This window comes from Odocoileus virginianus, chromosome 33 (genome assembly GCF_023699985.2).
Source record: "Odocoileus virginianus isolate 20LAN1187 ecotype Illinois chromosome 33, Ovbor_1.2, whole genome shotgun sequence".
In the NCBI taxonomy this organism is placed as follows: Eukaryota; Metazoa; Chordata; class Mammalia; order Artiodactyla; family Cervidae; genus Odocoileus; species Odocoileus virginianus.
Window position 1 is genome coordinate 27,102,325 of NC_069706.1, and position 27,725 is coordinate 27,130,049.

The following is a 27,725-nucleotide window of genomic DNA, read 5'->3' on the forward strand; positions in this document are numbered from 1 at the left end:
TTTGAGAGTCTCTTCTGCATTGTAAGTTGTATTAGATTAAGAAACAAACTATTGGCAGGAGATTCCACTTATCTTTGCTTTATACCCTGGTGAAAGTGCTCAAGTGGGAGTTGCCTTGATAAAGAGATGGGAAATAAAGTAACCGTTTTAAACTTCAGAAAAAATCAATCTTAATTGTGCTCATATTGAAGTCAGCTAAAATACACTATCCAAGGTATGTGAATTTTTTTTTTCCTATCAGGCATTTGACTTGAAAACTACTTACCAACCCTGGTATTGTGATTGATGGCACAGGTTTTGAGGTCAGGTGAATTAAGTCAGAATCTTAATTGAGTACTTCCTGTGACTGTTTTGTAATATAATCTTGTGTAAATTACCCCCTTTTTTTTTCCATTTATTTTTATTAGTTGGAGGCTAATTACTTTACATCATTACAGTAGTTTTTGTCATACATTGAAATGAATTAGCCATGGATTTACATGTATTCCCCATCCCGGTCCCCCCTCCCACCTCCCTCTCCACCTGATCCCTCTGGGTCTTCCCAGTGCACCAGGCCCGAGCACTTGTCTCATGCACCCAACCTGGGCTGGTGATCTGTTTCACCCTAGATAATATACATGTTTCAATGCTGTTCTCTTGAAATATCCCACCCTCGCCTTCTCCCAGAGTCCACAAGTCTGTTCTATACATCTGAGTCTCTTTTTCTGTTTTGCATATAGGCTTATCGTTACCATCTTTCTAAATTCCATATATATGTGTTAGTATACTGTAATGGTCTTTTATCTTTCTGGCTTACTTCGCTCTGTATAATGGGCTCCAGTTTCATCCATCTCATTAGAACTGATTCAAATGAATTCTTTTTAATGGCTGAGTAATATTCCATGGTGTATATGTACCACAGCTTCCTCATCCATTCGTCTGCTGATGGGCATCTAGGTTGCTTCCATGTCCTGGCTATTATAAACAGTGCTGCGATGAACATTGGGGTGCACGTGTCTCTTTCAGATCTGAAATTACCCCCTTTTGATTTCAGTTTCCTCTTGGGTAAAATGAGGATAGGCATATTTACTTAGCAGTGTTGTGCGGATTAGAAAATATGTATGTAAAGCACTTGGCACGGGCCCTCAGCCCATTTTAAATGGTGGCTACTAAACATGATCCTTAACCCCTAATGAGAGAGGTTTCTACTTATATCGCTGTTGATGTCTTAATTGCAAAATTGTATGACTGCTATTCAGTGTGTGTCTCATTTGATGGGGTGGACTCTGTATTCAAACCCCTAACATCTCCTGGGAGCCGGTGGAGCACTTGGTTAATGTCCAGGCCCTGAAGTCTGACTGGACTTGAATCCAGGTTCATTTAGGACTTGGGGCAGCTTAGCCAACTGCCTTATGCCTGAATTTCCTCATCTGTAAAGTACAGATGTCATGAGGATAAAATATGTGCAAAACTCTTAGAACATCGTGCTTCACTCATGAAAGTGGGTGGTAATGTTAGATGTTACTGTTGAGCACCTTCCCAGGGCCAGGCCCTGCCCGAGGGAGGAGGTGTGCAGAAACGGCGTCACAGGAATGAGAGCCCATAGGAGCAGGATGCCTTTGGAGTCCAGTTGGCCTGAAGGAGGCAGTGGGGCTGGAGAAAAGCCACTGTTGAGAGAGACTGCAGCCGTGGGAGCAGCGGGGCTGGTAACCGCTGACTGTTGGGGTGTAGGAGAGAGCCCAGAATGGCTGGCAGGAGTCCCTGGGTAGAGAGGAGCTGATGTGGAGACGCTGGATAGGCTTTGACCTGGGTGGGTGGTTCAAGGTGCCTGCGGGTCCTCTCCGTGGAATGTTCAGTAGATGGATGTTTCCATCTGGAGTGAGGAAGTAGGTGAAATTGACAGGAAGCTGTGAATGAGTGTGTTCATCTTGAGCAGAGGCCCAACTGGAGCCCGGGGGGACCCCAAGTTTTGAAGAAGAGTGAGAAGGAAGAGCAGCCAGGAGAGGAGGTCCTGGCAGCTGGAAGGTGGGGTGGCCCTTGGTGTCCATCGCACCGGGAGGTAATAAGGACTGAGACCCAGACTGCGGCTTTAGTGTCGAGACCTTTGTGGAGACCTTGACATTTCTCTTAGACTTCGTTGCTCTGGATTTGCCTCTCTGAGGGTCTTTTCTATTTGCATTCACTTTTTTGTCCGGGAAGGAGGTGATTTCTCAGTGCTGGAGAGCTGGGTGTTGAGATTGCCCAAGGTTTCTGTGACATGAGCCCGTGTCCTCATCTCTGCTGAGTCTTGGATAATCCAGCATTGCGTCCATTAATGTTCTTTATTAGCCTTAGGGTTTATAGCAACCAGCCTTAAAGCCCTTTGACTATGTCAAACATCACAGGCTACTTGAGAAAGGCTGCTTTAATTTTTACACTCAGAATGAGCCTCTTCCACATCAAGGTGACTGCCTGGCCTTTTCTCTTAGCATAAGACCAGCATATTTCCCTCAGTGGGTGTTAGAAAAAGCTTGCCTCCCTCACCCTCCCCGCACAGTCCCCCCGTGGGTTCTTCCACCACTTCCCTGACTCCTAGTCTCCTCAGAACTTTGAAAAGGGTGTGACTTTTATATAAGAAAGTTTTAAGGAATTTCTCATTTAGCCTAAGGTCGAAAATTCAGTTTAATGGTGGTTTTGTTGTTCATGTGAAGTGAACTTTTTGATCTGCGTCACAAGTAGTGGTTTAGTGTAACTTAAAATAAGTCAGGAACTGTTTAGGAAATGTCATCTGGGAGTGTGGAATTCCCATCCTGTGCAAAGATTCTACTTTTAAACTGGAACAGGTTGCCACGTGGTATCCTTTGAAGTATGTGGGCTGTGGAGAGGGGGAGAGAGATGCAGAGAGGACTCGTGTATCTGGCATGATGAATGTTAATTTACTTCCTTTTCAATAAAATATTATAATTGCTAAATTATCTACTTCTGCCCTCACTGTCCCCTTGGGAGGCCTTCCTCTTTTACTGGCTGTTTCTCTGCCTGTGGATGTGTTGGCTTCCTCCCTCTCACTGGAACCAGTGCTGACCCCCTGTTATCATCTCTTTACTGTCTGATTCCCCCCAGCGAGAGCGAGGTTTCAGGGATCTCCAGTGATCTCTCCAGGTGGGGGATTGTGTTCATGCAAGCTCAAGTTCACCTGAGTACTTTCTAAAACACGGAGAAGCTCAGAGACCCTTTCTTTTGTTACTGTTTCTTTTGTTACACGTCTCAGCAATATTTGGCTGATACTTCCTCCTTGACACTCTTCTCCTAGGCCTTGTAGGACCCTTCACCATCCTGGGCACCCATTTAGCTCAAGGTCACCCCACCCCAACCCCAGGCTCTCCCACCCTCTTCCCTAATGGAGGAGCCCACGCTTGTCTGGGGAAGCTCTCTGCACTACCTGCCCTAAGAGCACGCAGTACCGGGTTGTTTGGAGGAGTCTAGTCAATGTTCTGATTTTAGTTTTGGTTTCTCATAAATCCAAACACAGATTGCCACAAGTTGAGCTTTGCCTTCCTTTAGCACCAGGACATACTAAACAACTGTCCTGTTTTTTTGTTTTGTGGGTTTTTTCCCCTCTAGGTGGGTTTAACAAATTTTCTTTCCTGTTTGTTGCCTTTATTAATGAAGAGAATGAATAGAATTAAGGTTTAATGAAACTTTGTTTAGACCAGGAGACCAGCAGGGTCGATTGGCAGTCAATTATAAATTTTATTTAGAAATTATTATAAAAGAAATACATTCTCATAATGGAAATGTTAAAGACATATAATCTCACCATCTAAAAGTAATCACCCTTGTTTGCATTTGAGGGTGTGTTATGTATTTTTTTCCCATATGGGTGCTTGTGTAGCTCTCATATTTTAAAAACCTAAAATAACCTCATTTTGTGTGTTTTAGATCTGTGTTAACAGCTACATAGTTTTCCTTCTGGGGCTATATTATACTTTAATCATTTCCCTCCTATTGTTAGATAGCTGGTTTTCCAGTTCTTAAAATTTTATATACTCCTAAGATGACTGTCATAGTAGTTAAGTCTTTGTTTTCAACAGTGAGGGTTTTCTCAGGTTCACTTTTTAGAGGCAGAGTCACAGAAGTGAGAGTGTGCTGAGTTTTAGTGCTGTTGGCATGTGTGGCCAGGCTGGTCTCCAGAAAGTTTGTAACAGCCTCCTCTCCCCCTTTTTAGGATCTCCTAACTTGTGGGTTGCTGGACTTAACCCTAGGATAATCTTAGCACTGCCTTTTGCTTACTTAAAAAACTACAACCTGATGTTTAGTGTTATCATTAAACTAGTCTCAGAGCTCTGGGTACTGAATTGATGGACTTTAGTCGTGTGCGCTCACACCTGTGAAGTTGGCCCTTAACTGTGTTCTGTGTTACTTACCTCGTTAGACTTTGTAGAGAGGCAGGTCCACAGCCCAGGTCAGTTCTTATCTCCATCCTGGTGAACGTCTCTGATTGGGGTTGGGATGCGTGAGTGTAGGGGAGAGAGGTCAGCTCGTGTGCTTTCTCTCCACCCACTTCCTCCTCCCCATAGAGCTTAACTTACTTTTTAATTAAAAGTGAGACATTTACTGTTGAGAGGATGACGGAAATTTTCTTGTAATTCTTTGCAGGGGAAATAAATTTGTTGAGCCCTTGTTAATTCATCTTTGAAAACACTTGTGAATGGTGGAAAGGAATTTTAAGTTTATGAAGTATTTGGACTTTTAATAATTTCACTAAAAAACCACAAAACTATTTTTACTTTTTAAGTGAATCCAATAGGCCTCCTCTGGAACTTGCTCTAATTAAATTGGTGTATGTTGACATTGCTTGCTAATTTGTGGTTATGTTGAGATATATATGTGTTTATATGTATATGTGTGTTTATATGTGTATGTGGTTATATGTGTGTGTGTTTATATTCTAGAGTGATATGGTTTTAATAATAGCTTTATCTAGAAGGGAATTCAAATTTTTTTGTTTTTCTAAATATTTCACTATTTAGTTCCAGGTGGTGAATAGTTCCTAATTATTTTATATGCAATTCAGATTTCATTGTTTTCTTAATAAATGGAGCTCTAATTTATTGTTGACATTTTGTTTCTGAAACTTAGTAATATTTTATTTTTTAATTGAATTATAGTTGATCTATAATATTAGTTTCAGGTATACAACGTGATTTAATATTTTTATAGATTATACTCTGTTTAGAAGTCTCATAAAATATTGGCTGTATCCCCTGTACTGTCCATTACATCTCTGTAGCTTATTTATATATGGTGATTTGTAACTCTTAACTCTTACTGCTATTTTGCTCCTCTCCCCTTCTCTCTTCCCACTGGTAACCACTAGTTTGGTGTATCTGTGAGTCTGTTTCAGTTTTGTTATATTTATTTGTTTCACTTTTTAGATTGTACCTATAAGTGATAACATACAGCATTTGTCTTTCTCTGACTTATCTCACTAAACATAAGACCCTCCAGGTCCACCTGTGTTGTTGCAAGTGTCAAAATTCATTCTTTTTTATGGCTGAGTAATAACCCATTATATGTATATGGGATATCTTCTTTTATTCGTTCATCTGTTGATGGGCACTTAGGACATAGGTTGCTTCCATGTCCTCGCTATTGTAAATGGTACTGCTATGAACATTGGGGTGAGTGTGTCTTTTTTTTTTTTTTTAATTATGTGTGTGTCTTTTTGAATTATTATTTTCATTTTCTTCAGATATATACCCAGGAGTGGAATTGGTGGATCATATTGGTAGTTCTATTTTTAGTTTTCTGAGGAACTTCTGTACTGTTTTCCATAATGACTGCATCAATTTACATTCCCACCAATGGTTTACTAGAGTTCCCTTTTCTCTGTGTCCTCACCAACATTTGTTGTTTGAATCCTATTTAATGAATAGAGAGTACTATTGCTCCGCATCCTTGCCAGTATTTGGTGTTGTCAGTGTTCTGAGTTTTGGCCTTACGAATAAATGTGTCCTGGTATCTTGTTTTAATTTGCATTTCCTGCTGACATATGATGTGGGAGCATCTTTTCATATGCTCATTTGCCATCTGAAAAATCTTTGTCAACATGTCTATGAAGCGCTGTGGCTAATTTTTAGGTTGTGTTGTTTCTTTTCTTATTGTTGAATTTTAGTAGTCCTTCCGTGTTTTGGAGAGCAGCCCTTTATCAGATGTCTTCTGCAACTGCTTTATCCCAGCCTGTGCTTATCTCTCATTCTCTGGGTAGTGTCTTTTGTGGAGCAGAAATCCTTCATTCTAAGGAAGTCTAGCGTACCACTTCCTTTTTTCATGAATGGTGCTTTTGATATCCCTATCTTAAAAGTCATCACCAAACTCAGGGTTTTCCCCAGTGTGCCTTCTAGGAGTTTCGTAGTTTTGCATTTACTGTCAGGTCTGTGGTCCATTTTGAGCTCGCTTTTGTTAAGAGTGTAAAGTCTGTGCCTAGATTCATCTTTTTTGGCGTGTGTATGTCCAGTTGTTCCAGCAGTATTTGCCGAAAGACTTGTCTTTGCGTCATTGTATTGACTTTGGTCCTTTCTCAAAGATCAGCCTACTGTATTTATGTTGGTCTGTTTCTGAGTTCTCTGCTGCTTCATTGATCCAGTTATTCTTTTGCCAGTACCACACTGTCTTGATTAAGTAGCTTTATAGTAAGTCTTGAAGTCAAGTAGAGTCAACCCTCCCACTTTGCTCTTCTCCTTCAGTATTAGCTGTTTCGGTTTTTTACCTCTCCATATAAACTGTAGAGGAAGTTTCTTGATACCCACAAAATAGTTTGCTGGGATTTTGATTGGGATTGTGTTGAATCTGTAGGTCAAGTTGGGAGGAACTGACTTCTTGACCTACTGAACCGTTGTATTGATGAACATAAAATTATCTCTCCATTTATTTAGTTCTTTGATTTTGTTCATGGGAGTTTTGAAGTTTTCCTCATGTAGATCTTGTACATATTTGTTAGATTTACACTTAAGTATGTGGCAAGGGGAGTGCTAATGTAAGTGATACTGTGGTTTTTAATTTCAAACTCAACTTGTTCCTTGTTGGAACATAGAAGAACAACTGGCTTTTGTATGTTAGCCTTGTATTCTGCAATCTTACTGAAATTACTTTCTAATTTATTTTTCAGTGTAAGTCTGGATTCATTTGATTCATTTAATAAACATACATTTTTAAATTACCTACTTTAAAAAAATAAAATAAAATTACCTACTTTCTGTTTAGATATTGATAAAGTAGAGACAATAAGATGTCGTATCTACCTGTGAGAGGCTTACAGCTTGGTTGGGAAGGTAGACATGTACACGGGCAGCTGCAGTAAGGTATTTCATTCTGTGTGAGAAATTTTTGGTGTATGTGGGGACGTAAAGGTGAAAGTCACTTCTCCCTAAGGGACTGCTAGAGGTGGGAAATGTTTCATAGGATGAGGTAAGCCCTCAGCCGGGACTTGAAAGAGGGGTTGAAGTAGTGAGAAATGGCATATGTCGGTCAGGAGGACCTGTGGACTCACAAGACCTGCAACTATAGGATTGTCTAATATGTTCCAGGAATCGTAGGCAGTTAGCAAACCATTAAGAAGCAGACAAGACAGAATTTATGGTGGACTGCCATTATAAGGAACTTGGACTTTACCCCTAGGTCATTTGGAACTCTGAGTTAATTAAGCAGTGACAAGATTAGATTTGCATTTGAAAAAAGTCACTGACAGGAAGATGAATTATTTGACCCATAGCAGGAAGATCCAGTTGAGACTGTTAGCAATAGCTGCAGGTGAAGATGATGAGGGCCTGAACTAAGGGGAGTATCAGAGGAGTATGGAAAAGAAGAGTCAGAACTAAGAGATGTTGAAGAAATGGAATCTTTAGCTCTTAATAGTTGCTTGGGTATGGGGCAGCAGTAATCCAGGATGTTTTCCAAAGGCCTGGGTTGAGATGGAATACAGGAGGAAGAATCAGATTGGGCAGGAATGCAGGTTAGTTCAGGTTTGGACATGCAGAATATGTAGGTACAGGGGCAGTCAGTGGGCACGTGGATGCAGTGGTCTTAGGGCTGTGGGACACGTGGAGAACTGATGCAGTGGTCAGTCTCCATCATCTTAAGAAGATGGAACATAGCAGGTAGACCTGAGACATTATTTTGGCAAGAAAATCCACAAGATTTGCTGATGGATTAGATTGATGATAGTGGTGAGGGAAAAGAATGCAGGTAAAGGAGGAGTATGTTGAGAAAAGTTTACATTTTGAAATGCTTCCACTAAAAAAGAATAAAAAAATCTGAGATAAGATTCCAGCTGCAGAGGTTAGAAAAACCAAGCTGAGCTAACCCAAAGAAGGCCAGTGCAGAAAAATAATTTTTTTTTAATGTAGAAATTACTAAAAAAGAAAAGAAATTATCTAGGTGTAATCTATAAACCCAAATAATGCTTTTCTTTGAAAACACAAATACAATATAGCTCTGGTAAGACTGATTAAAAGGAGAGAGAAGACAAACACATCACAACATTTGTAATGAAAAAGAACAGGACTACAAGTAAAAATTGAACAAATCACCAGATAATAGTGGCTTCCCTGGTGGCTCAGGCAGAACAGAATCTGCCTGCATTGCAGGAGACTCAGGTTCGATCCCTGGATCAGAAAGATCTCCTGGAGAAGGGAATGCCTACCCACTCCAGTATTCTTGCCTGGAGAATCCCATGGACAGAGGAGCCTGGCAGGCCGCAGTCCACGGGGTTATAAAGAATCAGACATGACTGAGCGACAAATACTTTCCCTTTCACAAGTAAAAATTGAACAAATCACAAGATAATACTGTGCCAGAAATGTTAAAAACCAATATAACATGGGCAGTTTCCTAAAATAATATGTCTTATCAAAATTACTAGAAATAGAAGACATAGATTTTTTTTTAAAAATTATGTATTTATTTTTGGCTGTGCTGGGTCTCCGTTGCTACGAGCGGGCTTTCTCTAATCTCAGTGAGCAGAGGCTGCTCTAGTTTCGGTGCGAGGGCTTCTTGCTGCGGCGGCTTCTTGTTTCAGAACAGGGGCTCTAGGGTGTGAGGGCTTCAGTAGCTGCAGCACATGGGCTCAGATAGTTATGGCACATGGGTTTTGCTGTCCCAAGGCATGTGGAATCTTCCCAGACCAGGGGTCGAACCTGTGTCCCCTTCATTGGCAGGCAGATGCCAACCACTGGACCACCAGGGAAGTCAAACTTATTTTTAAAGCATGAATAAGTAGTTAAGATAGCCCATCAAAATACAAAACTAAAAGAAACTTGAGTCCAGATGTTTTCTTGGTCAAGGTATATCAAACTTTGGGGCTTCCCTTGTGGCTCAGCTGGTAAAGAATCCACCTGCAAGACGGGAGACCTGGGTTCGATCCCTGGGTTGGGAAGATCCCCTGGGGAAGGGAAAGGCTCCTCACTCCAGTATTCTGGCCTATAGAATAGAGCTGTATAATCCATGGGGTTGCAAAGAGTCAGACACGACTGAGTGATTTTCACTCTATCAAGCTTACCAGAAAAAGAAGCAGATATCTTATATATGTTGTTCTAGAAAATAGGAGTGAACACAGTCAGTTAATCCTATGATATTAGAATGACCTAACCGTACTAGTCAGGGAGTATATATAGCCGAGGAGAGAATGATTTTGGCTTATAATTTTTTTTATCTCACTTGTGAATAGATGTGGAAATTCAGAGTAAAATTTAGCAAACATAAGTCAGCAGTATAGTTTTAAAAGATCATGATTATATTAAATTTATTTAAGGAATGCAAATGAATCGTGAAAAAAAAATCAATGAGCATAGTTCATGTTAACAGATTAAAGGAGAAAAATTGATTGTTCAGAGGTTGCAGATAAAGCATTCATTAAAATGTAACAGTTATAGTGAAATTCTCTTTGCAAATTTGAAATAGAGGGTACTTCCTTAACCTGATGAGGAATTTCTTTCAGAAATCTTTAGCATATACCGTATTTATTAGTGAAGTGTCAGAAGCATTTCCTTTAAAGTCAAGAGTGAGGCAAGGATTCCTATTATTGCTGCTTCTGTTCATTTCACTGAAGGTTCTAGTCAAAGTTAAGAAAAAGAAAAGAAGATGAAACAAGGATTGGAAAGAAACACTGTTATTCCTTGTGGAGTTACTGTCAAGAGAAGCTACAAACAGTCTAATTTGAATTTGAAAGATTTTAGCAAAGTGTCTGGAATTGAGATCAATATACAGAAGTCTATTGCTGTTGTATAAACTAATAACAAGGGAAAATGACATTTTTAGAAGGATACTGTCAGTGGTAGTAGCTACATAAATTATCTTTGAATCAATCCAACAAGATGATTAAGAGAAAATTTTAAAAAACTGTTGAAAAAGAAAGTGGACCCAAATAGAATTTACTGCTAGAGGACATGAGGTTTCTTTAGAAAATGATGAAAATGTTTGAAAATTGACTATGGTGATGGTTTTCCAATCTGTGAACTGAATTGTATATTTTAAATGAGTAGATTACATGGTGTGCAAATTTTGTCTTAATAAAGCCATTAAAAAAATGAAGAACCTGTCATAGGGCCAAAAATACCATAAACCATATTTAAGGAAAACCCACAGACTTGGAGTAGTTATATATAATGTTTAGAAAAAATTGGAAAAAAGGTCCAGTGTCTAAAATATCCAAAAACAAAAAACTTTCTAATGTTAATAAGACACAGACAAACATCCTACTGGTGAATGCCCAGAGATTCAGGCAGTCACCTAGGAAGAATATATGGCTGATAAAGAAGTAGAAAGATACTCTTCAGAGAGATGTAATTTAAAATAATGGTGAGATACAGTTTCACATAGAATATCAAATGTTGGCATGAATGTTGGGAAATGGAGCGAGTGCTTTCCTTGCAGGTGGGGGGCTGGGGAGAGGAATATAAACTGGGATGACTTCCTGGGAGAGTCTGACGGTTAGTCAGGTTGCAGATGGGCCTACTGGTGACCTCTTTGTGTTAGAACCACTTGTGCCTGCTGTGGTGTCCTTTGTGAGTGACACAGTGGGAAGAACCCAAGATAACTGTGATACAGTTGCATCGTATACAGTAGGTAAACCCAGTGAACTGGGTCAACAGATTATGTCTCAAAAACAGAAGGTTGAGTCAAAAGTCTTGTGAAAACAGACAGGTACACAGCCTGGCTTGTTGCAAGTGGTTGCTCTTTGTTCTTAGGTGCTGTTGATGCATCTTTTTCTCTCTCAACTTTAAAAGCTGGCACATACTTTAAAAATAGTTTTTAGTACTGTAGCCTGATCATACATACAAGACCTTATCATGTGCCTCTGCTGTTCTCGGGGCCAGGAGCCGGGGCTGTGGCAGTGAACAAGACAGGCAGCACGTCTGCTCTCATGGAGTCAGAAAGAGGGATGGTAAGACTGTAAACAAGTCAAAATTTAACTGAACAGCGGGAAGGAATTGAGGCAGGGTTCTGGGAGGTCGGGGGTGGAGGGTGATCATGGAGGGCCTCTCTGAGGAGCTGACTGCTGAGCAGAAACCTACTTTTGAAGAAGAGCAAGCGTGTGGAAATTTAAGGGGGAAAGGACTCTAGGCAGAGGTAAAAGCCTTCAGGTAGGATATGTTCAAAAATTCCAAGGGTACATTAGCAAAAGGAGTGCAAATATGTGCTTTGAAAACTGCAAAATACTGAAATAAATGAAAGAGAACATAAATCATTGGAGAGACACCCCAGGTTTGTGGACTGGAAGACAAATATTGTTAAAGCGGCAGTACTCCCCAGACTGATCTGCAGGTTCAGGGTCATCCCTGTCTAAGTCTCAGCTCACTTCCCTGTAGAAATTGACGTGCTGCTCCTGAGAAAAGATGAGTGTGGCCAGTGCCCAGTGAATGGGGGAGGGAATGTTGGTGGCAATGGAGTTGCTGAGGCTGGCAGGGCTTCTGGATCATGACACCCTGTGGGCCTTGACAGGAAGCCTCAGTAGGACGCCACAGAAGGGATTCAAGCAGGAGTGTGATAAAATTCAGTGTTTGTTGAGTGCCTACTCTCTGCAAGGTGCTGGAACGGGCAAGAGTGTGATGAACAGGACAGAACGTTGAATAAATAGAATTCCGCTCTTCAGTGGTAGGAAATGAGAGCATCCTCAGCTTATTTTTGTACATGTTGGCATGTATTTGTGTCGTATCACTGACCTACTTACCTGATTTCTGAAGTAATGTGGAGGTAGCAAGTGTTCCTTAAAGAATAATTAGAAAATTCCAACCAAAAGAATGTCTGTCTTTCAAAATCCTACCATTTGGAAATAATAACAGTTAATATTTCGTGTTTGTTTTTTTTCCCCTTCTAGTCTTTTTGAATGGATTTATGATCAAACAGTTTTCAAGTTCAATAACATGTGACCTCCTCACCCCCCCAACCCCAATAAAGAAACATGTGAGTCATAGGTTTTCTTTCAGCGAGTCTGTCAGTGATTCTGATGAATTCCTTTCAGGTGGAGCTGATCAGAATAATGTTCAACATCAACCCCCTGGAGAACCTGAAGCTGTACATCAGCAGCCGGCCCCCCTTGGTGGTGTTTATGATCAGTGTCAGCGCCATGGCAATCGCTTTCCTGACCTTGGGCTATTTCTTCAAGATCAAGGAGATCAAGTCACCAGAAATGGCAGAGGTACAGTAAACTCTCAGTTCTCCTCTCAGATGGACTGGACCTTTGTAGGGTGGGAAAACACCTTTTGGCTCTCCACATACCTTTCTTTGGTTTGTGACTTTTATTTATCCCAGTGAGGAGTCATATTTATTCAGAATTTTTGGCCTTCCATCTTGCAGTGACTCACTTTGGTAGGAAATAATCTAGTCAGATAGTTACTGATTTAAATAATGCTCCCAGCTTTAGTTAGACTGTTTCAGCAACAAAGCATGTATTTTAGGAAGTATATTTGTAAAGTGTGTGTGTCAAGAAGTTCAAGAACTAACTTTTTGCTATTTACATTAAATTAGCTAATTGCTATTTAAAGAAACTAAGCATTTATTTTAAAACCATATATTGTCATGGAGTTTTACACTGTACTGAAAGCTTTTTCATTGGAAAGAAAGAATTCTAAAAAATTAGAAAGCAGGATCTTATTTCCAAATATATTTCTCTTCTTCTTATCAAGGAAAATTTTAGTTATCTACAAACTTGCCTTACAGATTTTGTTTTTTGGTCAGTTTAAATGAATTATTTGGGCATTGCTCTTTAATTGTTAATCTAGGCGTATAGTAGTTTTTGAATGGTCATAGTACAGATTTTATATGTTTTTGGAAATTACCTAGAGGTCCAGCGGGTGACTCAGTGATTTTACTGCCAAGGGCCTGGGTTCAGTCTGTGGTCGAACTAAGATCCCACAAGCCATGCAGCACAGAGCCCCCGTCCCTGCCCCAAAAAGCATGTTCCTGCATATCAGAAAACAATACAGAGTTAATAATCTTGTTTAATAGAGGTGAATGACAATATACCTGTTAATAAGTTTACATTATGCCAAACCACTGATACGGTGAATTTCCTGGTGGATGAGTTTCCTTTAGGACAAACTAGTTTCCATTTTAGTGGATTCTTTGAGTGCCTTCTCCTGCATTTTCTTCTTGGGTGTATTCCTTGGTGGGAATGGGGGTGGGGTAGGGATTGCATGATTGTCACAGTGTGCGCGCCTCGGGATGGAGAACAGAGTTCCACTCAGTGGCGTGGGGATGGTGCTCACTGTGCCATTCTGGATTATAGATGATCTTGGCAAGAGGAACCACCTTCTCTGACACAGAGCAACAAGTTTGCGCTATTTCTCCCACTAAACCCTTCCAAAGAGTTTCTTACCAGGAAACCTACGGACTGGCTTAATTCTCCCTTTTCTGACCCTGCCGAGTCTTTAGGGCTGAAAATGAACATTCTAGTCACAACCAAAGTTCTGCAGCATCCTGGCATTCCTCTCCCTCCAAGCTCAAGTCCATGTTGAATGCTCAGCCAAGGCCAGAGGTTAAGATGTAGCATGGATAATTAGCCCTTGATAAGCAGAATGGGGCCTGACATTGGCCTTAGCCAACTTCAAAACGGACTCGAACTCTGCAGGAAAGCAGAGCTGCAGGACGCTGCAGAACTTTATGATTTAATTTAGGGATTTTATTTTCAGTTAAGGAGCCTGGGTATATAGGGAAAGTTTGGGACTGTGAATCATAAAATTAGTTTTGATTCTTCCTGCTTTCACCTCAGCTGGAATTGGACAGTCCCCACTTTGCTGTGGGCCTCAGTTTGCTCATGTCTGGAATATGAAGGGGCAAGGCTAGAATATTCATTCTCAGCTCTAATGTTCTTGAATGGTCTGCTGAGTTTTTAGGTGTTAAAGAGAGTGTAATGTGAAATTGCTGGTTGCCCTCTTACTAAACGCCCAATACTGATAAACTGGTAGACTTGGGGAATTACTTGAATAGAATTTTTAATTAACATTACAGTTATTGGCTGTGTCATTTGGTTTGTCTTCACATTTGGCAGCTTTCTGTAGATAATGTTACTTGGAAGAAAGGAGTTGTGTGGAACAGCCTAGGTTGATTTGTTGTTGCCATTCTAGCCTGAGTTCATCTTTGGGTTTCTGCTTAAATGAAAAAACACCCTGGTGGGTACTTTACTGTGTTGGTATCAGTTTTAAAACTATTTATAGTTTAAACCATCAATATAGATATAAAGAGAAGCTTGAGAACATCTTTTCTCCTCCCTTTTGAAACTGTTTCTGTCCTAAAGTGGCACCCAGGGTCCATGATGAGGGGGAGAAAGTATTAACATCAGAGTGGGTATTTACTGCGGTTTCATGTTCTCAAGAGAGAAGGAGCTCGGTTTAGAAAAGGGACCTTTTAAGGAAATATTTTAAGGCAGCCTTAATTTTTAAAAAATAGCTAGTTGTACCCAGAGGGGTGGGGGGTGTGAGAGGAAGGTTTAGGAAGGCGGGGACATATGTGTACTTGTGACTCATTCACACTGTTATGTGGCAGAAACCAACACAGTGTGGTAAAGCAGTTATCCTTGAATTAAAATATAAAAGTAGCTAACTGTAACTGCTGAATGAGTTTAGGTTAATACTTTGAATGTTTTACTACTTTTGTTCAAGTCGTCTTGAGGCTAGATGATTTTCTGTGAGTATGATATACTTTTTTTCCTTCACATATTTTCCTGAGTTGTTTCAACTCAGTTTATTTAGTAGGTCATGCCAATGGAGAGTTCATATTTTAGATTTTGAATGTGAGAGTGTTTGGAATTCCACACAGTAACGGCAGCGCAGGAAGCTGAAGGCTATCTCCCCTCGTTTTGAGGGACTGACTGGGGCCCAGTGGGCCGTGTGCGACACCATACGGAGGGTCGTGACTGTGCCGCTGTGCCGGCAGCACTTTCAGACGTCTCACCCTTGTTTCTCTTTCGTTTTACCAAAGGACTGGAATACTTTTCTCCTGCGGTTTAATGACTTGGACTTGTGTGTCTCAGAGAATGAAACGTTAAAGCATCTCACAAACGACACCGCAGCTCTGGAAAGCACAGTGACTAGCGGCCAGGCCAGGACGTCCACGCAGTCCCCACAGTCCCTGGAGGATGCGGGCCCAGTGAACATCTCAGTAGCCATCACCCTCACCCTGGACCCACTCAAACCCTTTGGCGGGTACTCGCGAAATGTCACACATCTGTATTCCACCATCCTCGGGCATCAGATCGGACTCTCGGGTACGTGAGTGGGAGCCAGCTCCCCCAGGCTTTCTCTGGCCACAGCTGTTAAAACACAGAGTATTAGAGTGTCCGGTTTTCCTCCTCAGACTGTTCCTTAGTTTTTGTATATGTCTTCCCTTTTGTTGAGTTTGAACTAAACAAAATCAGGGAGGAACCATTTCTACTACATCTTTGCTTATTCAAGTGCTTGGTACGCAGTAGGTGCTCAATGAAAGCTTATAAGAGTGGGAGACTGGGAAGAAACTATAAGGCCTATTTATGGTCTTAACATTCTTAAGTGCACATCTTTTTATTTGTATTTTTTAATTTTATTGAAGTATAGTTGATTTACAGTGTCGTGTTAATTTCTGCTTTAGAGCAAGGTAACTCAGTCATACATATACATTTTATCATTTCTTTTCTATTATGGTTTGTCACAGAGCAGCGAATGCAGTTCCTTGTACTGTGCAGTAAGACCTTGTTGTCTATCCATTCTGTATAATAGTTTGCTGGAGGGGAGGGAAGGATTGGGAGTTTGGGATCAGCAGAGGCAACCACAAGTCTGTTCTCTGTATCTGTGTGTCTGTTAAACACAGATTGTCTAAATTCTGGTTCATCATGTTGGAATTTTGTACATACTACAGATATTGCTGTTAGTCTTAAGTTTTTTTTTTTTTGAACACACTGGGCTGAATGCTAGGAATTAGAAAAAGCCGAAGATCTGGCCTCTTCCCTTTGCAGTTTTGGGATATGAAAGAGACAAGCATAACATGAGTTAATATTCATCAAGCACTTAAGAGTAGTTCCTGGCAGACTGGAAATGCTGTATAAATGCTTGTGAAATAATATTAAACATCTGTAGAACATTGAGCGCTGCCCTCGGACTAGTACTAAACCCAGGACAGACTGTAGGTGAATCAGGAGGAAGTTGAAGTAGTGGAAGCTAGAATGATCAGGACAGGCTTTGTGCCAGAGACTTGGGCCTCAGAGGAATCATCTTTGGTTACCAAGAACCTTTGAAAGTCCTTCAAGGAACTGGGGAGTACCTGGCAGCCCCCTACTGGCTGCTCCTGGTGAGAGGTGTTCCCATGTAAGGCGGTAAGGGCAACATCTGGGTTTTCCATGTAGCGGGTGGACTTTTTTCTTTTGCTGTGATGTTGAATGTTTAATACCTTGGTATTCATTTGCACTTTATCACTCACCTGTCCCATGACCTTTCTTAAGTCTGACCTGCTGATCCTATGTGAAAAGGTTGCAGAAACACTTCTTTGGTCTTGTTCACGGGATAGTGGCCCACCAAGTGAAGTAACACATATAAAAGCAGAGTGACAGTGGTGAGTGCTGTGCCAGCTCTGTGCCAGTGTGAGGACTTACACAGCCCCAGCCGTCCCACTCAGGCATGGCCGGGCCTTGGCGTGGCCTCTCCAGGCGGCGGCCGGAAGCGGCCCGGCTGTGTTTGCCGCACCGTGGGTTTGCCCGCTGAGCAGGCCTCAGAGTCTGGCTCGGAACAACCACTGTTATTCCTGAAACCCCCGCAAAGGCAGGGGTCCCACCTCCCTGGGTTGATGGGATTCCTGGGTGGGTTTGATTTCAGAATTCAGTCAAATCCCAGAGAATCATAAATGTATGATTTCTTGCCTTATTTACCAAAACACTGATTTCTTTTTCCAGGCAGGGAAGCCCAGGAGGAGATAAATATTACCTTCACCCTGCCCACATCCTGGAGCTCGGACGACTGTGCCCTTCACGGGCATTGTGAACAGGTGGTGTTCACAGCCTGCATGACCCTCACAGCTCACCCCGGCGTGTTCCCCGTCACCGTGTGAGTGCTCCCTGACCCCCGTGGACGTGTGTGAGGCTATTTACCGTGAACGTGACTAGAATGCTTTAGCAGCAAATTCTCAGGACAGCTGGTGTCACGTTACCTTGTAGAATTGTCATCGCTGGGACTTGTCTATAGGATTCAGTTTAACTTGCTTTTCTGAGGTAAAACTTCTGCATGTAAATATCAGCGGGTTAGTGTTTCAGTAACGTCATAAAGCATCTGGCTGTGTTTGCAGGTCTTAGACTTCCTTTCCTGTTGGCAGCAGAAGCCACAGGAAAGATGTGTAAGAACTGATCCTGTGACCATAATGACCCATAATGACGGCTTCTGAACAGTATTTTGTTCATCTCCATTATCCAGGAAGAGTTATTTTTTAAATTGATAGTATAAATTGAACCTTATTTTCCATGAAACAGTTACTGTTGCTGAAACTTCTGTTTCTTTTTTTTTTTTTTTTGAGCACTTGTCAGTGTTAACCACTTTGCCTTTAAGGCTGTTCTTGCCTCTGCTTTCTCTGTAAAGGAGGTAATGATCTATAAATACATGAAATACACAAAGCAGAGCCTATTTAAGGATGTTAGGGTGAGTCGTTTTCAAATAATTGTCCTGGGATTAATCTGTTTTAGATGTTTGGAGGTTTGTAGGCCAAGTTCAGCATTATTTGCTGTTGGTTGTAACAGGTGATAGAGAAGTTTGTATGGAAAACTTCCAGTGGTGACTGAAAGTTTAGCTTATATGAGAAAATGGGCTTAAAAGGAGTGACTCCTTTCTGGTGAGAGGACCTAGGATTGAATTCTGAAAGCAAAATTCTAACACCCAAACTCTCAAGTATCGATGCCTAGTTCTTATTCTGTTGTGTTCATTAATTTAAAAAAATCACTGAACCAAAAACATAATAGGCCTTATCTCAAGAAAATATGGCTGTCTCCGACTTCTCCTTCCCCACATGAGGCCTGCTCAGCGCCGTGTCTCGCCCCCTTCTCCTGCAGACAGCCGCCGCACTGTGTTCCTGACACCTACAGCAACGCTACGCTCTGGTATAAGATCTTCACCACGGCCAGGGATGCCAACACAAAATACGCTCAAGACTACAACCCTTTCTGGTGTTACAAGGGGGCCATTGGAAAAGTCTACCATGCTTTAAACCCCAAGCTTACAGTTATTGTTCCAGACGTAAGTGAGAAGAATCCTGTGTGTCCGTGTGTGTCCAGGAACTGTTAGGGCAGACCCCGCTTACCTCCGTCCTTGGGTTAGCTTAGCTCCTGCCGTTCTCGATGTCCAGCCGGGTGGGGAGACCAGGCTGGGGAAGGTGGAGACTTGCCGAAACATGCCACCCCTTTGCTTCTGTTCTTCATTTTCCGCTTTGTCCAGCAGCAGTTATGTATTGATTGCAGCTGTGTGCCTAACTCAGAGGGGCTGCAGGAGAGGCTGGCCAACCTTCCTCTTGCACACGCCCCTTGCTGAAGCATCTGTGGTTAGTGGCAGTAGGAGCAGTACATAGTGTGGGATTCAGAGAGGCAGATGAAAATAGGAGGAGAGGACTCTGGCTAAATATTGATGCCTGGATAGGCTTTGACTTTACAAAGAGAAGACAGAGGGAAGGCCCTGTCCTCTGAGCTAGTGGGTGATTTGCCGATTTTGTTTGCTCCTCAGACTGGAGCCCACTTTTAAAAGATTGCACTGAATTTTTGTAAATGTTCTTCTCTTCTGTCAGTACATGCCAGGTGGATTTCTTTTCTTTCTGCCTGGTCGCTCTCTTTCCTTATGTCTCACTTGTATCGAGTTGTGGGCATTGGAACAGCAGGGCCTGCAGGAGCGCGCAGTGGAGCTGAGACTGTGTGGTGGGCAGGGGCCAGGTTCCCGAAGGCCCCCTGGGCCTCACTGAGGCGTTTCGATCTCCCTGGAGGAGGCGGCCAGCACTGCCTGCATTTGGGCTGTAGGAAATTTGTAAAGCAGTGTGTCAGGAAGACTGGTCTACCCCCCGATACACAAAATGGGATGGAGCCTGAGGCCTGGAGCTGTGAGAAGGAACAGGAGTGGAGGCCTGGCTGGAATCTCAACAGCTGGCCGGGCGCCTGTGGGGATCAAAGGCATGAGTCACGGCTGGCGTTTCCAGCCAGGGGCTCATCCACGTGGGGAAAGGCTGCACCCTCTCTGGGGAGGAGTAGCTAGGGGTTAGGAACACAGACTTGGGGGGTCAGCTGTGCAGCTTGAGGGCTGTGAGAACATCTTTTTAAAAGAGACGGAAGGGCAGGGGTTAAAGGCTCCGGGGGGAATTTGAGCAGAGTACCGGTTTAGGAAGGGAGGATGTGGGTGGGTGTCTGGAACACCGTGATCTCCAGCTTTCCTCCTTGAGAAGATAGGAGGAGAACCTTCGGTTCCCATGTGAGAAGGAATGTTGAGGCAAGCCTAGAGGTTGTGCCCCCAGATTTCAGGAAGCCAGCCTTAAAATCTCAGTGACTCAGTGCGGACATCTCTGATTGGCTCTCTTTGTTTAGGATGACCGCTCGTTAATAAACTTGCACCTCATGCACACCAGTTACTTCCTCTTCGTGATGGTGATAACGATGTTTTGCTACGCGGTTATCAAAGGCAGACCCAGCAAACTGCGTCAGAGCAATCCTGAATTCTGTCCTGAGAAGGTGAGCGGTGGGTGGGGTCTGGCCCAGGACTGCTCTGGAGGTCTCTGGGTAAAGTCCCAGTTAGTCCTATTTCCACTTACTGTGGGTGATGCCTTTTCTCTGGGGAACTTAGTTCCTGTCTATCAGCAGCCATTGCCCCTCAGCCTATAACATGGTGTTGCCTTTTCAACCACATACCCGTCTTTTGTGGGAAAAAACCATTCTCACATCCCCACTGGAGGGACTTCCCTGGGTCCAGCGGCTGGGACTCGGTCCTTCCAGTGTTCTGGTCAGGGAACTAAGACCCCACATGCTACACCATGTGGCCAAAAAACAAGCAAAATGAAAATTAGATCGTTAACAAATTATGTAGTAGGGACTTCCCTGGTGGCCCAGTGGCTAAGACTGTACTCCCAGTGCAGGGGATCTGGGTTCAATCCCTGATCAGGGAACTAGATCCCACATGCTGCCACTGAGCCCTGGTCCAGCCAAATAAAATAATTAAAAAAAAACTACTTTAAAAAATTATGTATTAAAAACAGTTCCCCACTGGAGAACGGCTAACCCTTAGGGCTGCCCCCTTCCACGTGGGTCAGTGTGCTGGTCACTTCCCGGGGTGCTGACACTTGGCCCATCTCAGCATGGCGCTTCCCGAGATCAGCTGACTTCTATCCGTTACCTCCTAGATGAGCGTGATCTTTTTAGGTCATTGCCCTGTCTTGCAGATGCATGTGTGTGGCTCCCTGGGTTGGGGGCTGGGCCCAGGGCCTCCGTAGGAGAGCTGGTGGGGCTGAGTTACCTGGGCGTTGCTGCGTGACCCGCTGGCCGTCTTGCTGTCTCCTAGGTGGCTTTGGCAGACGCCTAATCCTGCAGCTGCCGTTTGCCAAGAGAGACCGAAAGAACCATAATCATCGCCTGCTGAAGCCAGCCTGGGCCTGGACACTCTGTGAATACATTATCTTGCAATGTTGGGTTATTCCAGCCAAAGACATTTCAAGTGCCTGTAACTGATTTGTATATATTTATAAAAGTCCATTCAGAAATTGGTCCAGTGATGCACGTGCTTCGCACTGGGTACCGCCAGAACCCTTCAGCCTCACCTGCAGACTCGGCGGGATGACCCACGCGGTGCCCAAGGGGATTCGCAACCTCGCTGCTGGAGCAGGCCGTGCTATCTTTCCCGGGGCCCGAGGCGTGTCACCGCTGTGGGGGAGGTTTGCTTTGGTTCTTGTTCAGCCAGATCTGTACAGAATGTTCAAAACAGTCTGCCCCTTTGATATGATACTGCATTTCCAAAGCCACCCCAATCCAGTTTGTGGATTTTATGTGTCTGTGGCTTAATAATTATAGTAACAACAACAATACCTTTTTCTCTGTTTTGCTTGCAAGGAGACATACCTTTTTTTTTTTAATCCCCCTCTTTTCCCCTTTGAAGAAAAAATAGTCACATTTTAATACTACTCTAGTTAGGAGAGGTTTGTGCTTTTATCTTGAGTAAAAAGTTAAATATTTAAAAGTCACTTACTTGGTAAAGATCAAAGTTTCATGTTCCACATGGACAGCGAGGAGCTTGGTCTTGTTTGAGTTGAGTTGGCTCAGAGTGTTCCACTGTCCTTTTTCTTCTCTGTTGTCCCTTACCTCTGTTATAAAAGTTGAAACAGCTTCCTTGCTCCAGAGAGCTTCAAAAATGAAGCACAAGTGGCTCTAGAGTGAAAACGAGCCATTCGTTCTCTTCTCTGAAATGCAAATGACAGTATGGGAAGGAGAGGGTGATAGTTCGGTCTAATTGTCATGAAAGGGTCTCTCGTTTTCTTTGAGAAGGGAGGAGATTTTTCTTTCCCGGGTGTTTTATGGGGAGGTGTTTCATTTTTATGCAGTTAATGTACTTGGAAGGAAATGGCAACTTGTAGATACAACATTAAGAAAACGTTGGCTGTGAAATCTGAGGGAAAATGATTCTGATTTGCCATTTATCAGGAAAACCAAAAGCATTTTTTTTCTTATAACATTTGGATGATATAATTCTTTTATCCCTTTTTCCTTCCAAGCCATCTTCATTTTAAAACGGTTGTGCATCTTTTCTAGCCCTTTATCACTTGTGTTCTTATTACCATTTTTCTTCACAGCTTTTTGCCTTACTAACTCACAGTCATTAATGATTTCTGAAAGTTCTCCCAAGCAGTGATAGAGCAAAAGGGCAGTTAACAGTCTTGGGCGTGACTGTCAGCACTTCTTTCCCTTAACTCCAGGTCTGTAGTCAGTTCTAAATTAGAACCAGCCCTGCAGTCTGAAATATATTGGCCTAGAATATTTTATCCCAAGTTTTTTTTTTTTTGTTTGTTTGTTTGTTTTTTAAGTCCCAGGCATTCTTGAATGGAAAACATTTGTGGGCTTTTACTGAAGGTTATTAAAATAATCATCATAGTAACTTGATGTTAATACTTTTTTTTTTCTTTTAGTACATTTCAAGCACAGTAATCAGACTTGTGTATCTGGTTTTTTTTAATGATATGAGTTGCTTACCTGATGCATAGCTAATCAGTTAATTTAGTTTTCTCTTTAGAGACTTTGAGACTCTCACAAGACAAGATTGAGAAAGAGCCATTTGCTTGGCCTTTAGAGACATCAGTATCATTAAGACAAACAGGTTTTAGATGAAGCTGCTGCTGAATTAGTAAAATCCCAAGGAAGTAGAGTTACAGGAATAGATTATTAACTGGCAGAGTAATATAAAAGGAAGACAGGTGAAAAAAGTCAGTTTCACTGGTTCGTTGGGTCCAGCTTGTTGCTAATATTAATGACCCTTGTGTTAATTACAGGGACTGGCTGGCATCAGCTGGCAGGGGAGGAGGGACTCTGTTAGGCACAAGGAAAGGAAGTGCCAAAAATGCCTGGACAGTATGACTTGTCACGAGGCCAGGACACACACTTTGACACCCAGCATTCTCCCCTTGCAGGTGATCTCAGATCTTACAGAAGCCCAGTCGGGTGTACACAGGAAGGCTGGGGATGCCAGGGGTGCTGGGTCCGCTGACCCTCAGCAAGTCCAGAGGACCCGTTACTCTCCGGGCGCTGACAGACCAGGCCCTGTCCTCTGTGTCCCTCAGTGGGCGGGCGGGGCCCTCAGGATGAGCAGAGGATCGTAGACAGGGCCTGTCTCCCCTCCAGGGGCGACCCCGTGCAGAAGCACTGGCCCGTCCTCGGGCATCTTGGACTGGAGTCCAACAAAAGGTCAGCAACTTACTATTAAAACAGTTGTTTCAGATCATATTGATCTCTTTCCCTTTTCCTTTTGTCCTTTCACTGTATGACTTGAATCAGTTTTGATTCTATTTGTAAGTTGTTCTCGTCATTAGGAGCCTTGCCACTTCTGTTGCGTTCTCTTGGGCAGTGTGTAGGGGTTCAGCCTCCTGGCTTTTCACCCTCCCGCAGGCACTGTGGGGTTCCGAGGGCCAGCGGGTCCGTGTCACTCACCTTGCTGCATGATGGTCGGTAGCCGATCTGTTCCGGCATTCACTCCCAGGTTAATTTTCTGTGTTGAAACTCTGTGCACATGTGCTTTCCAGAATAAAACATCTGAATTTATTCGCTGTGTCTCCATTTCCTCCTATCTGCTGGGTGTTTTCTGAGGGGAGAACATACATGATAAGTCAGTGGGGATGTTTTGCAAGCTGTTCTTAAGTGTCACCTGTCGTCAGGATGAGGGGCAGGCACTATTTCCTACCAAGCTGGCTCCGCCAAGCACCCAGGTCTTCTCCCCAAGAGTACAGAACCTTAATGCGCTGGACTAAGTGCTCACAGACCTGACCCAACTCCTGCCCGGAAGAAGGAAGAGATACAGGGCAGTAGGAGTGTTTGAATGGGGATGGGGTTTACAGACACCCTTCTTGGTTCACACGCTCTTGGTGTGGTCTCGGCCCGAGGTACCAGGGCCGGCCCTGACTCCCCGGAACAGAGCTACCACACAGGCCAGGCCTGCTTTGTCAGGAAAGGCATCCTCCGCAGTTAACCTGTAGTTATTTGTAAAGGGCAGGGTGTTCACTGATGTGAATTCTTCCCATTTCCCGGGAGGCTGGGGCTCTATGGGTCTTCCCTTCGTCAATCCCCCGCAGGTGCCAGGCAGTGAGGGGGTCAGCCTCCAGGTGCCCCGGTGGGAACGGGACCCTCAGCGGGCTCTCGTCTCCACCGCCCACGCCTGGTCCTGCCTTCTCTCTCTAGTGGGTGGAGCACAACTCGCCATGCCTTCTGCCACTCGCTGCTGCCTCCTCGGACTCGGAGGTTCGGCTGTGGCGTTCTCTCTCCATCACGGTGCGGAAGCCCTTGGGGAGTAACAGCCTGCATCTTCCTTCTCATCATCTATAAAATCTGACATAGACCCCGTTCCTCAAGTCCATTAGAGATGGTGCTTCATAAGCATCTCCTTGTCGGTGAGTCTCAGACACACAGGACCGTCTCCACAGGTCTCGGGAGAAGCAGAGTGACTGCATAGACCCAAGGTGCACTGCGGAGTTGGGTCCAGCTCGTGAACTTACTTCCTGTCTTGAACAAACCTCTCTGCCCATCTGTTTTTCCCCTCTGTAGGCCCCAAACCCCTTACACCGCGCTAGGTGTTGCTGGTGGATGAACAGTGGTGGTCTGACCATTGCAAGAACAGACGGCAGGTTGACAGTGCCTTGTCCAGGGGGTGAGGAGATTAGGTTTTGCTTTTCATGTTACTCACCCTCTTTACTCCAGACTCTTGCTCACCCAATAACACGTTTTTCTGGGGTTCTTAAGCGCTGTCGTCCATCTAGGAACTAGAGGCGCAGCAGCCCACAGACAAAATGCTTGCCCTCTGGGTGCTTCCTTCTGGTGGGGGAGACAGTGAATAAAGACAGAAATATATTTCTGATGTAATGGCAGCTAGCGATGGGGTAAGGGTTCTTGGGACAGAGGATGAGGGCCGTGATGCCTCAGCTGCGGTGATCACAGGAGGCATCTTGAAAAGAGGTACACTTTGAAGTCACACAGAGAGTGGTGAGTGCTAGCCTGGGGCATTCCAGGCAGAGGGCAGAGACTGCTCCCAGGGCCCTGGCTTATGATGGGTGGAGAATGGGGTCCCACAGGGATCTGTCTTCCCACCGGAGGACAAGATGCCTCCAGGCTGCTGCCGGGGTGACCCTGCAGTCTCTGTAGGGAGATGTCTTACCGCCATCTGGTCCATGCAGGGTGTTCTCAGTCAGCGTGGCAGGTCTGAGCTCTGGCCCCGATTCACAACGGGCCATGTAACTTAGGCTGAGTGGCTTAACCTGTGTCCATTTCCCATCTGTAAAGGAAGGATAACAGTAGGCACCTGAATCCAGTGAGGACTGAGCAGGTTAACAATGGAACAGTATGTGGTGCTCTGTAAACATAATGAATTTGGGGGGGGGGTGGTTGGTGTCCAAGAGCGAGGCTGGTGGGTCACCTCTGGTTTGATAGGTGAGAACTAGCAAAGCAGAGAGATCTCCTCCAAGCTCTAGTCTTTGTCAACAGCGGTATTGCCCTTGTATTAGGTTCCTATAATCTGATGAAAACTGATGTGCAAAGAAAGTGTATATAACACATTTCATGAAGTGAAAAGCACGCTTATCACATAGGACATGCATTGCTAATTAACATTTTTAGTTTCTTCTATCTAATTGAAAAACTGGGCTTAACCACTAAATCGATTGCATGGCCAACTTCAAGGAAGGCAGCCTGCTATTTTAAAAGCACTACAATTTTATAAAGTAATTAGCCTCCAACTAATAAAAATAAATGGGAAAAAAAAAAATAAAAGCACTGTTCTAGTGCCAGCAGTCACAGTGACCAGATTGTGAACAGATAGTATCATGTTGGGAGGCACTAGAACCTCGTGTTTAGGAGTTTGGGTTTAGGATCAGGAGTTGGATTGTCTGGGTTCAAATTCTGGCACTGCCAACTTTTCTCTTGGAAAGCCTTGGGCAAATTTAATTTATACTCTCTGCCTCCATTTTTTCATCTGTAAAAGTGAGGAGTAATAGGGTTTACTTCCTAGACTTGTGAAGATTCAGTGAATCAAAATATGTGGAGCCTATAGCATCTGCCTGCAGTGTGGGAGACCCAGGTTCAATCCCTGGGTCAGGAATATTCCCTGGAGAAGGGAATGGCTACCCACTCCAGTATTCTTGCCTGGTGAATTCCATGGACAGAGGAGCCTATCTGGTTACAGTCCATGGAATCACAAAGAGTCAGACACGACTGAGCGACTTACATTAGTCAGCAGCAGAGACAGATGATAAATGTTATAGTTGTGGAGGCCTGGAATCAGCCTGCTTACTTAGATCCCCTCCATGCAGGGAATGCGGTGGTGGCGTGGAGTCTAGCACTTGGGGGTCAGTTGAGAGAAACGAGACCAGAACTGAGCCCACAAGCCCCGCCTACTGTCCTAGTCACACCCTCCCTACTTTGGTCCCTGGAAAAGTTAAAGGTTAATCGGGCAACTTGAGCAGTGATCGGGCCCATTGAGCTATGTGAAAGTTGACATTCCTCATGAGCTCTGACGGAGGAGGGAGAGGCTAGGACTCGTCTGCAATCATGAGTGTCCACTGGTAAAATCAGGTGCCTTGGATTGCAGGGCGGGGTGATGTTGGAGGCTGCTAGTTATGTACTGAGTTCTGGTCCTGCAAGTTCGACCCGAAAGCTTGAGTCTTCGCTCACCTGTGGAGGGAGGTCTACCTTAAGAAGCCGGGTTTATCCACTGGGGCTGAAATGAGGAGGTTGGAGTCTGGGTTCCCAGAGGTTTAGGGGTGTCTGAGTATTTCTGGCAAAGTGTCGGGCAACTGTAAAACAGGGTGAAATTGTCAAGATAACCACTTCAGGGCTCTGAAAGTTGACTCAAGGCAAGTAAGTTAAAAAAAAAAAAATTGAGATGCAACTGTTTATGGAAAGATGGCTGGACTTCCAGAAAGAACACTAAGTATTTCGCCTGGAGCTGTTTCCATTTTCTCCCTCATCCCTAGCTTAGAGTGTTACCAGGGTGAAGGTGTCTTTAAAAGCTAGCAGCTTCATTGTTGGGCTTGCTCGCTGAAAAACTCTTGTTCAGTGGCATTGTTTGTGAAAATAGCGAACTTGATAGGAAGTGAAAGGAGAAAGCTTGGGGTGGGTGGCAGACTCTAGAGGAATTTACCAAGAAACTCCTGGAAAAGAACCAAAGAGGTTCCACACATCCCTGGGAGAATGGGAGGGCACGTGCACACACAGGGGAGACCCAAGGATTCAAGCTCTGTACTGGGAAGTATTAGAAGTTGGGATAGACTTGAAAACAGACTGAATTTTGAATAGGCTTCCCCACTCGCCCCCAGACCTATAGGCAAATGTCAAGATGTTTGAGCAGAACCTCTAACCAGGCATTGCCTGACTTCTATGCTATGTAGACCTAAGGGCAATCTCTTCGAAGGTTTTTATTTTACAAAAAAACAAAATATAAGTTAAACTGAGCAGAGACATCATGGGTTACATATCATGGAGAAGATAGTTTCTACAAATTGAGTATAGGCTATTTACTAAAAATGAAACAATAACAGCCTCAGGGGGGAAT

The 27,725-nt window shown here is 43.6% G+C and overlaps 1 protein-coding gene and 1 long non-coding RNA gene across 5 annotated transcripts in view; one reads left to right on the plus strand and one right to left on the minus strand.

Annotated features, from left to right (window-relative positions):
- TMEM248 (transmembrane protein 248) overlaps positions 1 to 23,731 on the plus strand; it is a 44,623-nt gene extending 20,892 nt beyond the window's left edge. For 3 of the 4 annotated variants that reach the window (XM_070461274.1, XM_070461275.1, XM_070461273.1), the window contains exons 2-7: positions 12,476 to 12,652; positions 15,433 to 15,718; positions 17,372 to 17,522; positions 18,515 to 18,698; positions 20,024 to 20,167; positions 20,872 to 20,976. In XM_070461274.1, coding sequence (XP_070317375.1) covers positions 12,494 to 12,652; positions 15,433 to 15,718; positions 17,372 to 17,522; positions 18,515 to 18,698; positions 20,024 to 20,167; positions 20,872 to 20,922 — 975 coding nt within the window. In that variant the 5' untranslated portion in view covers positions 12,476 to 12,493 and the 3' untranslated portion in view covers positions 20,923 to 20,976. The other variant, XM_070461276.1, reaches the window with a different exon arrangement.
- On the minus strand, positions 21,513 to 26,961 carry LOC110125195 (uncharacterized). The gene is made up of 4 exons (XR_002309995.2): positions 26,400 to 26,961; positions 25,335 to 25,451; positions 24,867 to 24,994; positions 21,513 to 23,771 (listed from the first exon to the last, which is right to left on the minus strand). It is a non-coding gene; the product is annotated as an uncharacterized lncRNA (long non-coding RNA).
- Between the last annotated feature and the right edge of the window lie 764 nt (positions 26,962 to 27,725).